The following is a 16193-nucleotide window of genomic DNA, read 5'->3' on the forward strand; positions in this document are numbered from 1 at the left end:
TTAACCAAGCTAGACTATGAGATTATCATTAGCTTCAACTAGCCGTAGGATTATCGTTAGCCTAGGCTCGACTCGGGATTATCATTAGCATAGACTAGCCATGGGATTATCATTAGCCACAATAGCCATGGTGTAATTATTAGCCTAGACTAACTATGAGATTATCATAGACATTATCATGGACATTGCTTGTTGAATATTTGATGAACACTTTACGTCACGACAGCTGGCGCTATTTCAGCTCACGAAGCAGTGCCACTATTTTAGTGTTATTCCTAATGTAATTTCATTACTACTGTAATGTCATTGCTACTGTAATATCATTGCTGTTTTATTGTCGTTGCTAATGTAATATCATTGCTACTGTAATGTCATTGCTGTTGTAATGTCGTTGCTAATGTAATGTCATTGCTGTTGTAGTGTGATTGCTACTGATCACAGCAACCAGTAAAAATCCTAAAAATTGATTATTTAAAATTAAATTAAATAAAATCCGCCGTAGCTCAGCTTAAAACGTTAATTATATATAATTTTCCATTTTACGAAGAGAATCTTTAAAGCAAAAATGTGTAGACTTTAGTGTAAAATTTGAAATAAGGGCTAGTAATTAGTGTACACTAGCTATTTATTGAAATGAAATTTTGAAGTTCAGCTGTTTCAATGACCACGGCATATGTTGGGATAGCGTGGTCAGCACTATGCACAGCCACCTTTTCTGTCCCTACTGTCAGTCAGGTACCCACCAGAACTGGAAAGACTTATGGATGTCTTACGGACTCGAACCAGAGATCCGAACTCGTGACTTTCGGGTTAGCAATTGTAAATATTAAAAATGCGTATCCAGTTTTCATACTTCAAGCAGTGGATATTTAAAGCAATATCGTTTTTAACGCCTACGCTAGGCTAAAACACATTTTTTACATGTTCTTTATGCTGACAACACTGTCTGCATTGTACGAGTTATTAACAACGGCTGAAAAAAGTAATTGAGTTGAATTAATTAAGCCTAATTAAATAATCGCCAGCTGCCGTTGGGTAGAAAACATGAAAAAAAAGCCGCGACTGCTAATGAGCTGTATTTAATACCCAGTCTACCGTAGTTCAGAACAGTCCTTTCAATTTGGTATTCTACAGTCTGATGTAACAAAACTATAGGTGCTTTGATGTATACTTCATTCGCCATTGATGGTGTATTAAAATAAGACAAAGTATAACAAATTCGCGAAACAATAGAACGTCGTAAAAACAAAATTTTCTACTTTTAATAGAAATACATGTATTTATCTCTGTAAGTATTGTTGTTTGAACAAGAGTTTTGCGATGAATAAAACAGTATCGGAGAAATGCAACTTTTCGTGACGTGTTGTTCTTCGTGGATTCATTAAAGTTATTTGAAAGAAGTTGAGTTTTTCTTTTAAATTGTAACTTAATGAAAACCTGTTTACTTACAAAATAAAACTATTACAAACACGAAAATATTCAAGATGGAGATAGATGATTTTTTACACGTTGGTGAAAACATGGGAGATAGTACCTATCAGCAGAAAGGTATGATATTTTTTACTGAATAGGGCTTGTAAAGAGGGCATCAACTTCTCGTTTTCGTACTTGCCACCTTGTATTTTAAAAATCAAATGTGAATATTTTCTTTTAAATCCGTGAAAAAATATAGAAAAGTGACTTCAGTTATTTTTAAGTTATTTAAAATCGTAAAATGAGATAATGATAGACTACAAGATGTAGGCTAGCTTAAAGAAATATATACCATACGTTAAATTCTGATTTTTTAAAAGAAGTTTACAGTTTGTTATTATTTATTCGAATAAATAACAAAATATCCTAACATAGTTACAATAACCTAGCCTTTACTGTACTTAATTGATTCTATTATTAGTAAATTTTTGTATAATTGTTGCATTTTGGGAACTCTTGTATTTCAAAATCTTGAAATAAGGCCTAGAAATAAATAGCCGCCCTATTTTGTTTGTTATAAATGGGAATCACGTTCACAACAATTAATTCAAAATTTCATCTCTCCCTGGCTCAAGAGATTTCGAATTTTAGTTAAGAGGGAACGAGACTTACAAGCCCAATTATACCATCTTAGGTACCGGATCATCTACACTGAGATTACAGTATCTTCGGTACAGAACACAGTTAAGTTTGACAACAGACCACATATGAGTGACTTTATAAGCTTATTTCATGTTACTATATATGTGATAATAAGATCATCTAATTACATGAAACAACCTATCGGCATCGTGCAGCTACTCCATACAATTTAGGTGACACTAAGCCACTTAAACTAGGTCGTATCATTTATAACATATTACATCATCTTAACATCTTAGTGACACAACATCTACCATACTATCTTATTTAAACCATACCATGTTATATTAGTAACACATAGCCATTCGCATTGACATTCTCTCTTAGTGATATTTTTAAAAAAAAGTCAGTTTTTGAATATTCTAAAACACAGTTGTGTTAATACTGTTTGTTTTTTAAAGAGGGAAAATCAATTCAATTGGCTTGTTTTATCTACAGGAGCGTCCAACGGTATTCACACTAGCAAATCTTTAGAGAAGATTCGACTTCTGAAAAAAGATAGATCGAATAAAAAAACATTAAAGAATTTTTTCAAGCTTTCAAGCAACAAAGAGGAGACTGTTCGTTTTTGTGAACTGGTAAGAGTAGTCATTTTAAAAACTCGGATGCGGTTCCACACCGTTCATCCTAGCGCCCTGAAACTTTGGGGGGTAGATGAAAATACTCCCGAGAATATTTCTGCGAAACAAAATTGTTATGGGCGGCGCCCGAGAGGAGTGTGTGTGATTTGTGTCAATACATTTTGGCGCCCAGGACTCAAGAGCGGCTAGTTAGCACTTGGCATTCGTTAATCGGATGTCCTGGATGGCGGGTAAGGGGTACTATTATATTCTGCGGTAAAACTGCAACAGCCGCAACCGCCGGCGCTACGTCGATTGCGCAACTCGAAGCACCCCGGGCTCCTCTGTGAGCACTATGGCGCATACTTTCGTTTTAAAAAAGGCTATACTCTAAAGACACTATAGGTAAAAATAATCGTTGACTATACCGAACCATGTGCATCCACCGGCGCCCCGGCAGAGAGACATTTTGCGTCCCGGGCTTACCCGTGAGCACCACGGCGCCTACGTTAGTTTTAAACAGTGCGATAGACTATGGATAAGATAGGGCGCAATAGTAGTTCACTAAATTCAATCAGGCTCGTTCGCCGGCGCCCCGACAGTGTGCGATTTGGCCCGTGCGATCCTCCGACTTTCTTCTAACCCAGCGCAACATGTGGGTACGCTAGTATATATATATATATATATATATATATATATATATATATATATATATATATATATATATATATATACATATATATATATATATATATATATATATATATATATATATATATATATATATATATATATATATATATATATATATATATATATATATATATATATATAGTGTGTGTGTGTGTGTGTTTGTGGATATTTATGAAAGTGATGGGTTCAGGTATTTTAAACTTATTAAAATATACCACGCAGCGCCAAACGCTTTATTTAAACCTATCTGTATAATTTTTATTTTTCTTCTTTGCATAAATACATTTTATACATTTTGTTATGACCAGCACCATTTGTCGTTGAATATCTTTGCGAGTAACATCTGTACGTATTGTTTCGTACATGAAGGAATGTGATATAAGAAATAGCTTGTTTAATTTTTGTACTGATAAAATGATAATCTAATATCTGATGATGGACGGTTTATCTCCAGTATTTATTAAATCGCATTTACAAGCCTATTCGCCAAACGTAAACTGTAGTCTTTAAGCAATGCTTATAATGTAATGTTCTAAAATAACTAAGAAAATTCATTATTTTAAAATATATTTGTACATTTCAATAAAATGAAGCTTACCTAAGAATTTTTTTCGAGATATTTTTGTTTGTGAGTTAGGCCTACTACCAACCTTCTCCGATATTAGGGTTTTACTATATTTAACTTGAGTACTTTCTTCTATTGCTTTAGTTTCGCTTTGCTGACACACGTGACAAGGTCATGATGGTAGCAGGCTTTATACTGGCAGCAATCAACGGCGCTATGCACACGCTAAACATGGTCCTGTACGGTCAGTTTGTTGGGTCATTCGTTGAACAGGGATATTTGGACAACGTTGATAAGGCTAGCTTTGAAAATTCGAACCTCTCCCCCTTTAACGATCAATCGTAAGTTTTCTTATCACTAATTTCGAATTCTAGTATAAAAAAATTAATTTTATTAGATCTTAATGGTCATCAATTTTTTTTTAATTTCAATTTTCAATTTCAATACCCCCCAGGCATGATAACCAAAGCTGTATCGCACTAAACGGTAGCCATATAGTAACTGATGATGGTACCTTTACTAAAGGTTTGGAATCTAACAATTTCGAAAACTCCCAAATATTTTTCTTTCTTAGCCTGGGTAAGTCTAAAAATAAAAAATACCCATACAAAGTTAGCTATTTCTAAACAGTTTATAAAATGAAAATATAGTTTACTACTGCAGGTATGAAGTTAAGTATCCTGACAGGCTAGAAAAGACAGATAGATATAACATTTTTGTGTCCCTGGTTGTCCAGAGCTTCACTACTGCTGTGAAGTCGTAAAGACTTTACGCCTTGACACTGAGGCTCGATATTACGTAGTTTACATCCAGGCGTCCAGTTGATCCCTCCCCATCCCTCCGCCCGTGTTTCAGCTCTGTCTGTGTGTGCCTGGGTGTGTGGAGCGACCAAGAAAATTTTGTTCACCGTCTCAGCCCAGCGCCAAGTGATCCGACTGAGGAAATCTTTTTTCTCCAACATCATTGTCCAGGAGATTGCCTGGTTTGATGACCACAAGACGGGAGACTTGTCTGTTAGGATGACGGAGTAGGTTTTGTTACATAATTAATATACCAAATCTGTTAGGATGACGGAGTAGGTTTTGTTACATAATTAATATACCAAATCTGGTAGGATGACAGAGTAGGTTTTGTTACATAATCGGTATACCAAATAAGGAGATCTGCTGGTAAGATGGCCAAGAAATACATACGCTGAGAATATTTACTTTCTACAAGTTGTCCGCGACATAATGGCAACTTTTCAAACTATTCACTAACGCCTGTAGATATCAAAATACAACTATGTTACACATTCATTTTTCTATAATGTGCAATCTTTAAATTCTTTTTGCTGCGTAGAATATAAAAAGGTTTCTATAATGTACCACTTGTCATACCAATCTCTTCCCCAGGGACGTAAATCTGATCTACAGAGCTATTGAAACAAACCTTCCCATGGCCTCACAATGGTTTGCCTCCAGTATTGTTGGTTTCATCATCACTTTTACCTTCGGTTGGAAGCTGGCCTTGGTGATGTTGTGTGCCTTCCCCGTTCTCATTGGTGGAGCAGCTGTAGCCAATAGGGTGAGTTGTGTGGCCCATGGGTTCAGTTATCTGGGTGAGCATTATGATGTGGACATCAAGGCTTTTTATGTGGGTGTGTCTTGTGGTCAGCTAGGTTATTTATGTGATGACGAGTGATGTGGGTGTCATGGTTAATTATATGGCTGAGTGATGTAGACATCATCTATAGTTCTGCGGGTGAGTGATGTAGACATCATCACAAGTTATGTGTGGTGAGTGATGTAGGCATCATGGTTATTTATGTGGGAGGGCGATGTGTACACCTTGATTAGTTATGTGAATGATGTGACATATGAGGACACATGATCAGTGATGTGAGTAATGCGGCTCATTGTACAAGGAGTCTGGCTAAAGGATAAAATAGTCGTTCATGACTGGTTAGTATTTGACGTCGTGTCGGCATGGTCGGGTTGGCAAAGCCCATGGTTTCTAAACTGAAAGTAGGAATCCCTGGGCGGATTAGGTGCGATAGCTGGCGACAGCAACCAGTCAAGGAGAGAAAACTCCTAAATAAAAAAGACTGCTGCCTTGAAATTTGTTCTTGGATAAATAGAGGCCATGGAAGCAATTAAAAAAGCAGGCTGCAATCTGAGTCGACAGTCCATACAGCGTATAAGTTGACATGGTACTTAATAATTATTGAGTTGGAGAAAATCTATCTCTTTGAGAACGAAGAAAAAAAAAGATTTTTTTTTCCATGACCAGAGTATCGGTAAAACCAGCATCAAGGAGAGAGAGGCTTACGCCAGGGCTGGGGTTGTGGCTGAACAAGCCTTCTCCAACATAAGGACAGTCGTGGCTTTTGGTGGGGAGGAAATAGAGGCAAAGAGGTTGGTCATTGTCTGCATAAATCTATTGTTTGTATTTTTGTCTCCAGAGAAATGTAACTAAATCATTAAAAAAATCTCTAGGCATTTGACTAACGCTCGCAATATTTCCGCTTTAGATATCATGAGAACCTAAAACACGCTAAAAAATTCGGAATAGAGAAAGGGATTGTCAATGGTCTAGGACAAGGAATGCTGTGGTGCAGTGTTTTCTTGGGCTATGCGCTGGGCATCTACTACGGTGGTCAGCTGATCAGAAGCGGCGAGTACACAGTGAGCTCTACAGTTGTGGTAAGTTGTCTGCTGCTCAAACTCTTTCAATTTTAAAAATGTCCACAACATTTGTCTGAATATTGTTCTTTTAAAAAAGTTCAGTACACGTTCTGGATGTTTAAATCTGGATGTTAGTAAATAAGACAAATTCTTGTGAGAGCTAATGTTAATTTCACCATGACAGAGATTTTATGAATGCATTTATTATTCAAGTACAAAACCACTTTGCGAAGAGAACAAATCCCATTTTCTAAAAGTAAAGAAATGATTAAAACATTTTGATGTACTTTTTTTCAGATTTTCTTCTCCACCTTCATCAGTGCTGTGTATTTGGGCTATGCTATTCCCGCGACAAACGGTATCTACGTTGCAATGGCTGCGGCAGTCAAGATTTATAGAGTTATTGATAAGGTGAGGTAAATTACAAGTTCTTATATTATCGAACAGTGGTGCAATTCAGAAAATAATCTACTTGTGAAAAACATTCGTTTTGAAAAAAGACATTTTAAATCGTTTACTACACAAACTGTTTATGATATTTTAAATTAATTCTTTATTATTCGGTGTCTCTATTTTTATTTTACTGATAATTGCTAATTTAAAAAAAAATATTTATAATTTTTAAAATTTAGAAAAATAAGAAATACTTAAACATACTCTATTCTACTTATTTTTATAATTTTATTTCCAGAAATCGTTGTGTGACAGCAGCTCAGCAGAAGGTGAAATGCCGACGCAAGTAAATGGAGAAATTCTTTTCCAAAATATTTTTTTCTCATACCCATCAAGACCCGCGGCACAGGTACTGAGACATGATTGTTTCGTCTATTCACTTGAACGATAAATCAAATGAGAATGATTGTGTCTATCTTTAAGAGTAGCTTTAATCAAATAAAAAATCTGTTTAATGCGTAAGATGTGAAGTTATTAAGTTGCAAACATTGAAAATGTTGATAATTAATTAAAAAAATATTAATTAAACAAATGATTGTTATAATATAAATAAAAATACAACCAGTGTTTTAATATATTTAGTTTTACAAATACAAATTGTCAACACACCAAATTTAGTACTAGAGAAATACAGTCAAGGAAGTCAAAAAAGTATCTTTATCATTGTACAAACTATTAACAAATTGACAAGGATATGATTTGCAAATCTATAAAAGGAGTAAATTTTCACTTTTGGAAACTCCGTAGGTTGTGAGTGGCATTGACCTCCACGCCCTCAAAGGTCAAACTGTTGCTTTAGTTGGGGCTAGCGGCTCAGGGAAGTCTACTATTATACAACTCTTGTTGCGGTTTTACAAACCGAATATTGGTCAGGTAAGTAAATTGTGGAATAACAATTGGTCAATTAGACACTAAGTAAAATATAAATTAAAAAGGGTATACAATGTTTCCATAATACAATAATTTATAAACAGATATTAATAGACGGCCATAACATTGAGAGCTTAAACCTCCGATGGTTACGTCAGCACATTGGTCTAGTCAGCCAAGAACCGGTACTCTTTGCTACGACAATCGCCGAAAATATCCGGTACGGTCGTAAGGATGCAAGCAAGGAAGACATCATTGAAGCAAGCAAAATGGCAAACGCCTATGACTTTATTATGGCACTTCCACAAGTAAGTCTTATCAAGAAGTATTTTGATATACTTATTAATATATAAATTGTATTTGCTTTATATCAAATAATAACACTTTTATTTTTTAAATATCTTTTAGCGATTCGAGACGTATGTAGGCGAACATGGCGCCCAACTAAGTGGAGGACAGAAACAGAGAATCGCCATCGCCCGAGCTCTGGTCAAGGACCCAAAAATTCTTTTGCTGGACGAGGCGACCTCAGCACTGGACACTGAGAGTGAGGCCATCGTACAAGATGCTCTAGATAAGGTACTTGTAACCATCTTAGATGGTTGGATTGAAGTGCGTTAATCCATCCTAGATGTCTAGCTTAAAGTAACAATTGATTCTAGACGTTAATGATGCAGTCAATCTATACGAAAGGTAAGAAAAACCATCTTATGTAAAATACAGATAGATACAGTAAAGAAGATAAGTCAACCTAGCTTTTTAACAGCGTTAGAAATATAAGAAAAAAATATGTAAACTAGTTCAAGAAGATTATTTGAATTCTTTGTATAACAGTTTGTTATAAATAATATTAAATTTACAAAAAAATCAATTGTCAAGGTCAGCAAAGGCCGAACAACGATTATCGTCGCTCATCGACTTTCGACCATTCGTAACGCTGACAAGATAGTGACGCTGTCCAAAGGTCGAGTGGTGGAGGTGGGCACCCACACGGAGCTGATGGACAAACGGGGAGTTTACTACAACCTCGTTTCTTCACAGGTCAGATCTTCGTTAAACACATTGTTTTATATAAGTTAGCTACAGCATCGTTTCTACAAATGGCTAAAAGCTTTGTGATATGGATTTTTTAAATATTAGTTTAAGCTAACCATGGGGTTTATATTCAGAGCTGGCTATATAACTGCATAGTTCTGTGACATAATTAAATGTTATGAAATAGTAATACATTTTCTTGGCATTGATGACACCCTATGATGGTATGTTAGGGTCAGTGCAGAAAAGCTTTTAAGATGTATGTTTTAAATTAGACAAAAGTAGTATTATTTAATGAAGAATGTGTTAACAAACACATTACGGACACACAGAAGTGCAACTATGTTAATTAACTGACAAATTATATACTCATATAACTGCACTTGAAGTTATTACACAATAACCTTGTCAAGACAATACAGTGTGATTTTAGACTTTTGAAAGTGGATCATTTTCAATTCACACTACAGAAATAGCAGCATTAAATTTATAAAATTTATTTAAATTAATTAATTTGGTTGTTAATATTAAAGCTTGTTTTATTTTTGCTGCTTACTAGACGCAACAAAGTAAGTAGCTATTTAAATTCTTGGCATAGACATTTTTGTGTGATTAGACTTTATAGATAGTGGGTGGTTTATTAGTGTTGTTAACGTTGTTGGAGATTTGGTATAGATATATGCATTTGACAACATTTATATGTATACGTAATTTTAAAATTATCTGAGTTTCAGTATTGTTTGACAAGTAGCCATATTATTTTTTTTTTACAACACAGAGCTTTGCGACTAACTTTAATAGTGGCTGTCTATGTACACGTTTACAACTTATGGAAAATAAAGGTTAACAGTCAAATTAGAGTGAAATTGCACAATAACTTACATATATTTTTCTCATAGATCTAACGAATTATTCTGGTTTTAACATTAATAAATTGTACACGTTAACTGATTTAGTAATTTAGCCGAATTAAAGTTGTCGAGATGTGTTGCTGTTATGTTTTAAAGTGAAGAATATTTCATTATTTATAGTATTAATTTTTATATTAAATCTGCCTCAAGTGAAACAGTCTAATGAATCAACGGAGTGTGACCACCTAGATAACCAACCAGCTCAACTTATCTCTAAACAGCTGTCCATTGAACTCACACACATTTCACCAGATGAAAAAGTAAGTGTATCTGCGTCTTTCTGTTGTCATTACCATTAACTTAATAAAATATTATATTAAGTAATTCAATTGAATTAGAATCAATACAATCTTATTAGTAAAGAAATGCTATAAAATTCACAAAATACTTTTTTTTTATAGGGGAAAGAAAACATTCAAGGAAGTAAACCCATGTCGACTAGACACATGTTCTTACGTTTGATCAAACTTAACTCCCCTGAATGGATTTTCATCTTTTTCGGAACACTGGCCAGTATCATCAGTGGGGCTGTGATGCCGCTTTGGTCAAACCTGTTTGCCATCTTCACTAAGGTTAAAACGTCGAAGATAACTATGTTACCGCTTAGACAGTTTTAGGTCATAATCTAATAATAAACTAATGACCTGTTGTAATTAGTGGCAAACATAATTTGCCTTTTGACGTTAGTCATTTTTTTCACCAACTATTCCTGTTTGAATTTTGACATCTCTTATAGTTTTTGAATTGTTGAATTGAATTTCATTGTTTCACGAACTTTGACATATACATTATTTTAAACACTGGTAAATCATCCAGATTTTGTCTTATCCCGATAAACAAGAGCAAGAAAATTCTATCAACATATTATGCCTTATGGTTGTTGGGTTGGGGATTCTGAACTTCATCGGGAAATTTTTACAGGTAAGACAAGATCGCATGTTTTAAATGTTAAATGTTATTCAGAATTATTAACAGAAAAGACACAATAAGTGTAAAAAATATTGAACTTTATCGAAAGTTTGTTGAATGACAAGACATGGAGACGCGTTGTTTAAAATCCTGATCTTCATTGGGAAGGTTTTACAGGTAAGACAAGTTACATGTTCGAAATTAGAGACTAAATCTGGTAATGTATTAGGTCACAGAAGCTACTTATCTTATATTATGATCTCCTTAGCATTCTACATAATGTTATGTAAATATTCAGCTAATTTTAGCTAATCTTGGAAATAATGCTTGACTTCGGCATTGTACTTTTAAAGTTAGTGCTAACATTATTATTATTTTTACCGTGAAATTATAATAAAACATACACTTACCTTCATTTGGCAGGACTCCATGTTTGGTGTTTCAGGGGAATCTCTCACAACTCGATTAAGGGACATTTTCTTCCGTTCATCACTTCGACAGGTAGATTTTAACTTATTAATATAAATTTACTATATTGGGATAATTTAGTTTTAAATCGACATTGCCTTTTCATACCGAATGAGATAATAAGTATATGTAACAGGAATTGAGTTTTCGTAAAATTTGAAGAAGTAGGCTAATTAAGATTATTAACTCTTTAAAAATTATTATTAAAAAAAAGAAAATGTGCTGGTTCGACGACCCGAGGAATGCAGTTGGAGTGCTAACAACAAGACTGGCAACAGAAGCTTCCAGAGTTCAAGAGGTGATTATTTTACGCATAATCTAACGTGTGAAAATAGAGGTTTTCACCTCGATCTCCAAGTATTGTAGTAGTGAATATGCGTTTATAATTACATTCAGGTTAAAAAACACCTCCAGCAGTTTGCCAGCTAACTAAATAATTAAAAGCAACTATTTGCTGAAAAAAAGGAGAAATATAATAATTAATTTTAATTACTCATTGTGCAGACCTTCACCTCAGCAATGGGGCTGACCATCAACTCAGTCTCTGTGATTGCGATTGCCCTAGGGTTTGCCTTCTACTATTCCTGGAAGTTAGCGTTTGTCATCGTGGCTCTCGCACCTATCGTTATCTTAAGGTATTCCATCCATGCAAATTAAAAAAAATAATAACATACTAATTGCCATTAAAACTTTTAACGAAATTAAATTATTTGTTTCACAGTGGGTGGGGACAAATGGTTTTAATCAGTCGCATCACAGACAAGTCTAACAAGGCTTTGGAAGAGGCGGTGGCGGTAAGTAACATGAGGTGGGATTGTGTTTTACAGTAGGTCACCTAACTTTGATTAGTCGTACTCACAAGCTCGGTGAAACTAATCTAAAATAACACAAATACCAATACATGACCTGATTTTAAATGAATAATCTTCAGACAATTACTTAGTTTGGGCATTTCATTATGGGATTTTGTGGAATAAAAAAAATATTTTGTTTATTATTTTTCATAATAGAATGCGAATGTTATATTTGATATTACATTACCACTAAGCCAACCTAACTGGCCCTTCGAGCGTCCATAAAACTTGATATTCTTAGCCCCCTCGCCACATTATAAATGGATGTCCCAAAATGACGTGGCGGAATTTTCTGTATAAAGAGGGATTTATTTGGGCAAATAAGGTTTATAGGGTTAGAGTGGGCGTTGTGAGCAAATGTTCTGAGTTTTGCAGTACAGCAGAGATACAGTTTTCTGAAAGGAAACTGGGTTGTCTAGCATACTAATAACATTTACCAAATGTAATAAAGTTTAAATATTTTAAATTTAAGCCGCCAGGTGATGTGCCATTGTGTGACGTTATGTTCGGGCTTAGAGGGAAATTAATATTTGCTTTTAGTGCAGACGACAGATCACTTTCCTAGGGAAAAATGGGTCGTCTAGTTAATATCTATCAGAAAGTTAAATGTCGCTAAGTTGTTAAAAGTAGACAAAAAGACAGTTACCAAATGAAATCTTTATTCTGTAGCACGCCATCCAAACCATCTCGAACGTTCGGACTATGGCCGCCCTGACACTGGAGCAGGAGTTCTACCAGATGTTCGTCAGCAGACTGGAGAAGGCGCCACACAAGTTCAGTAGTGACGTCATCGGCAGTGGGGTTGTGTACGGGTTTTTTCTGGCACTGCCCTATTTCTCCTTCTGTGTGATGTTCGCGACTGGGTATCTTCTAGTTGAAACAGGGGAGTTGCCGTTTTATGATATGATACGGTAAAAGTTGTTTGTTTAATACTTTACATGTTAAGTAAGGTAAATTTCTGTTTGTTTATTATAGTATAAATTAAAATATTTGTTATTGTTTTGTGTAATGATACAGTAAAGTATTTTTTCTTTCATGATATGATATGTTTAAATGTTTGTTTTTTGTTTATTGTGGTATGATAAATTATTGTTTTTTTTTGCTTGTTGGTAATCTGCACCTCTAAAATTATTTTTTGAAAAATATTTTATGATATGATACGGTAATTTTTGTGTGAAATGATACGGTAAGATAACATTTTTAATATATTTAAACTATTTTTTATTTGTTTTTTAATGTAGTACTGTTAAACTATTGTAGGTGTATACAACAATAAATTGTTATCGGAACATTATAAAAGACAACATATTTCTTGCTCCGACTGTTTTTAAAATGAATATGACTTTTTCCTTTGTCTTGCAGAGTTTTCTCGTTTGTGACGGTGTCCGTGTTCACCTTGACACGGATCGTGGTCCAGATACCGGACACCACACTCGCCAGACTGGCGGCCCAGACCATCTTCGAGTCAATGGACAGCGCTCCTAGCGTGGCGGATAGTCAGGGGGGATCTGTGAAACTTGATGGGGTTTGTTTTCTGTTGTTTTGATATTTGCTTGTTTATTTTACATATTTCAGTTGATACTGTTTACTTCTTTCTTTAGTGCTTCTTTTCTCCGAGAAGGGGATGGATATTTGAAACCTGAGAAAGAGGGGAAGGGGGAAATCCTGGTTAAAGTGTATATTTTCTATATAAATTGTATATTCTCCTTCTTTGTCTGGGAGGGGTTGAAGTGGGCCGGAGAGCGGGAACTGACCTGAGAGAAACTCTCAGCGAAATGCATTATTTATTTTGTCCTTTATTTTACTATAGCTTGCTTTCACTACATTTTAAATGTGTTTTAAAATGTTTTATTTTGAAAGGATTCATTTAAAAGCGCGATTCAGTTTACGGGAATTCGCTTCCGGTATCCCATGCGAAAAGAAGTTCAGGTATTAAATGGCCTTGACCTAGAAGTACGTCCCGGACAAACGCTGGCGTTGGTGGGTGGAAGTGGATGTGGGAAGAGCACCATTGTGCAACTAATAGAGAGATTTTATGACGCCCAGGAGGGCAGCATTGTAAGTAGCGTCTTTGTAGCGTTAGTCATTGACATTTCTTTAACAGGGTCTCCCCTCAGTATTGCAAGTAGCATAAGCACCAGTATTGTAGCGCCATTGGCCACACTGTTGTTTTAAGTGATATGATTATAAGTAACGTCATTGGTCAGTTTAGTAGGTCAAGGAAAGTTACAAATTATTGCTTTAGATAATTTGAACAGAAATGCTAGACATGCTAAATTTGGTTTATTGAAATTAGCTATTGGACAATCACAACATCCTTGACCTTAACGTTCAATGGCTGCGTATGCAAATCGGCCTGGTGTCACAAGAACCAGTCTTGTTCGACAGAAGTCTGGCTGAGAACATCGCTTACGGGGACAACACGAGGGAGGTGGGCATGGAGGAGATCATAGAGGCAGCTCGGACAGCTAACATACACACGTTTATACAGTCTCTGCCCTCGGTGAGTTTAAACAGTCTCTGCCCTCGGTGAGTTTATACAGTCTCTGCCCTCGGTGAGTTTATACAGTCTCTGTCCTCGGTGAGTTAATACAGTCTCTGCCCTCGGTGAGTTTATACATTCTCTGCCCTCGGTGAGTTTATACAGTCTCTGCCCTCGGTGAGTTTATACAGTCTCTGCCCTCGGTGAGTTTATACAGTCTCTGCCCTCGGTGAGTTTATACAGTCTCTGCCCTCGGTGAGTTTATACAGTCTCTGCCCTCGGTGAGTTTATACAGTCTCTGCCCTCGGTGAGTTTATACAGTCTCTGCCCTCGGTGAGTTTATACAGTCTCTGCCCTCGGTGAGTTAATACAGTCTCTGCCCTCGGTGAGTTTATACAGTCTCTGCCCTCGGTGAGTTTATACAGTCTCTGCCCTCGGTGAGCTGATAAGGCTCTGTCGTAAATTTCTGTCCTCGATAAAATTGGGTTAAAAGTAAGTGACAGGTTATGATTCACACAATCATCAACACTAGTGTAATGTAATTATCTAAAATACATGATGCATAATTAGTATTTAAAGTAAATAATCACTAAACGAGATCCTATATTCTCTTTATTCATGAATTACTAAAAAAATAAAATGTAATGTAGTTGATGTAGTTACCAAATCACGCATAAAAATCTTTTATTAGAACCTAAATTTCTACTAAAGGGCTACGAAACAAATGTGGGTAATAAAGGGACACAACTTAGTGGAGGACAAAAACAAAGGGTAGCAATCGCGAGAACTCTGCTGAGAAATCCAAAGATTCTTCTACTAGACGAGGCCACGTCAGCTTTGGATACTGAGAGTGAGAAGGTGAGTACTTGCTTTTGGTACAAAAACTCACGTGTGTGTATGTGTGAATCTGTGTGTGTGTGTGTGCTTAAATATACAATTGGCTGTTGCAGTCAGTAGTAAATACTCTCTAGAATTCGTGCGTTACACCTAAGAATGCTTTAACTGTACGTTTTCTGTTCAGTTGTATTAAAGTCTAAGAGGTAATTAATTTAATGGTATTTTAAAAAATATAAATACCGGAGTATTGTAACGTGGCCTTTTTTTTAAAACTGAGAAAATAACCAAGCACATGACGTCTATCACCAGGTAGTGTTGGAAGCGTTGGACAAGGCCAGGGAAGGTCGCACGTGCATCACCATAGCTCACAGGCTGAGTACCATCAGAAACGCAGATCGCATCGCAGTGTTAAAGAAAGGCGTGATCCAGGAGTTGGGCACACACGAGCAGTTGATGGCGAGTCGTGGGGCGCTGTATCGTATGATGAAAGCCCAGACCAAGAGATCATGTGAGGACAAGGTTTAGAACTTAAACCGGATAAACTAAGAAATAGTTCGGATCAATATAATTAAAAAGAAATTCAACTCATGCCTAATACTTCTATTAAAGTAAACAACAATGTGAATGCAGATTGTATGGACATCAGTAAGAGCATTATTGTTGGAATACACGAGCAGTTGATGGCGAGTCGTGGGGCGCTGTATCGTATGATGAAAGCCCAGACCAAAAGATCTTGAGACAATGAGGTTTAGAACTCGCAACAGATAAACTGAGT

General features: G+C 35.8%; 1 protein-coding gene across 1 annotated transcript; it reads left to right on the forward strand.

Moving 5' to 3' along the window:
• Window positions 1-1484: 1484 nt before the first annotated feature.
• On the forward strand, window positions 1485-15943 carry LOC131958002 (ATP-dependent translocase ABCB1). Its single transcript, XM_059322878.1, has 25 exons — window positions 1485-1548; window positions 2554-2693; window positions 4078-4274; window positions 4597-4692; window positions 5328-5499; window positions 6205-6329; window positions 6446-6617; window positions 6897-7010; window positions 7291-7401; window positions 7800-7925; window positions 8027-8230; window positions 8331-8501; window positions 8802-8997; window positions 10019-10128; window positions 10270-10440; window positions 10685-10789; window positions 11201-11278; window positions 11750-11880; window positions 11967-12039; window positions 12769-13010; window positions 13462-13624; window positions 13960-14157; window positions 14396-14602; window positions 15293-15439; window positions 15728-15943. Exons 1-25 carry the CDS (start codon window positions 1485-1487, stop codon window positions 15941-15943), a joined length of 3729 nt encoding a protein of 1242 aa, XP_059178861.1.
• The last annotated feature ends 250 nt before the right edge of the window (window positions 15944-16193 follow it).

Source organism: Physella acuta, unplaced genomic scaffold (genome assembly GCF_028476545.2).
Source record: "Physella acuta isolate Inbredline_101_S28 unplaced genomic scaffold, ASM2847654v3 ptg001283l, whole genome shotgun sequence".
Taxonomy (NCBI): domain Eukaryota; kingdom Metazoa; phylum Mollusca; class Gastropoda; family Physidae; genus Physella; species Physella acuta.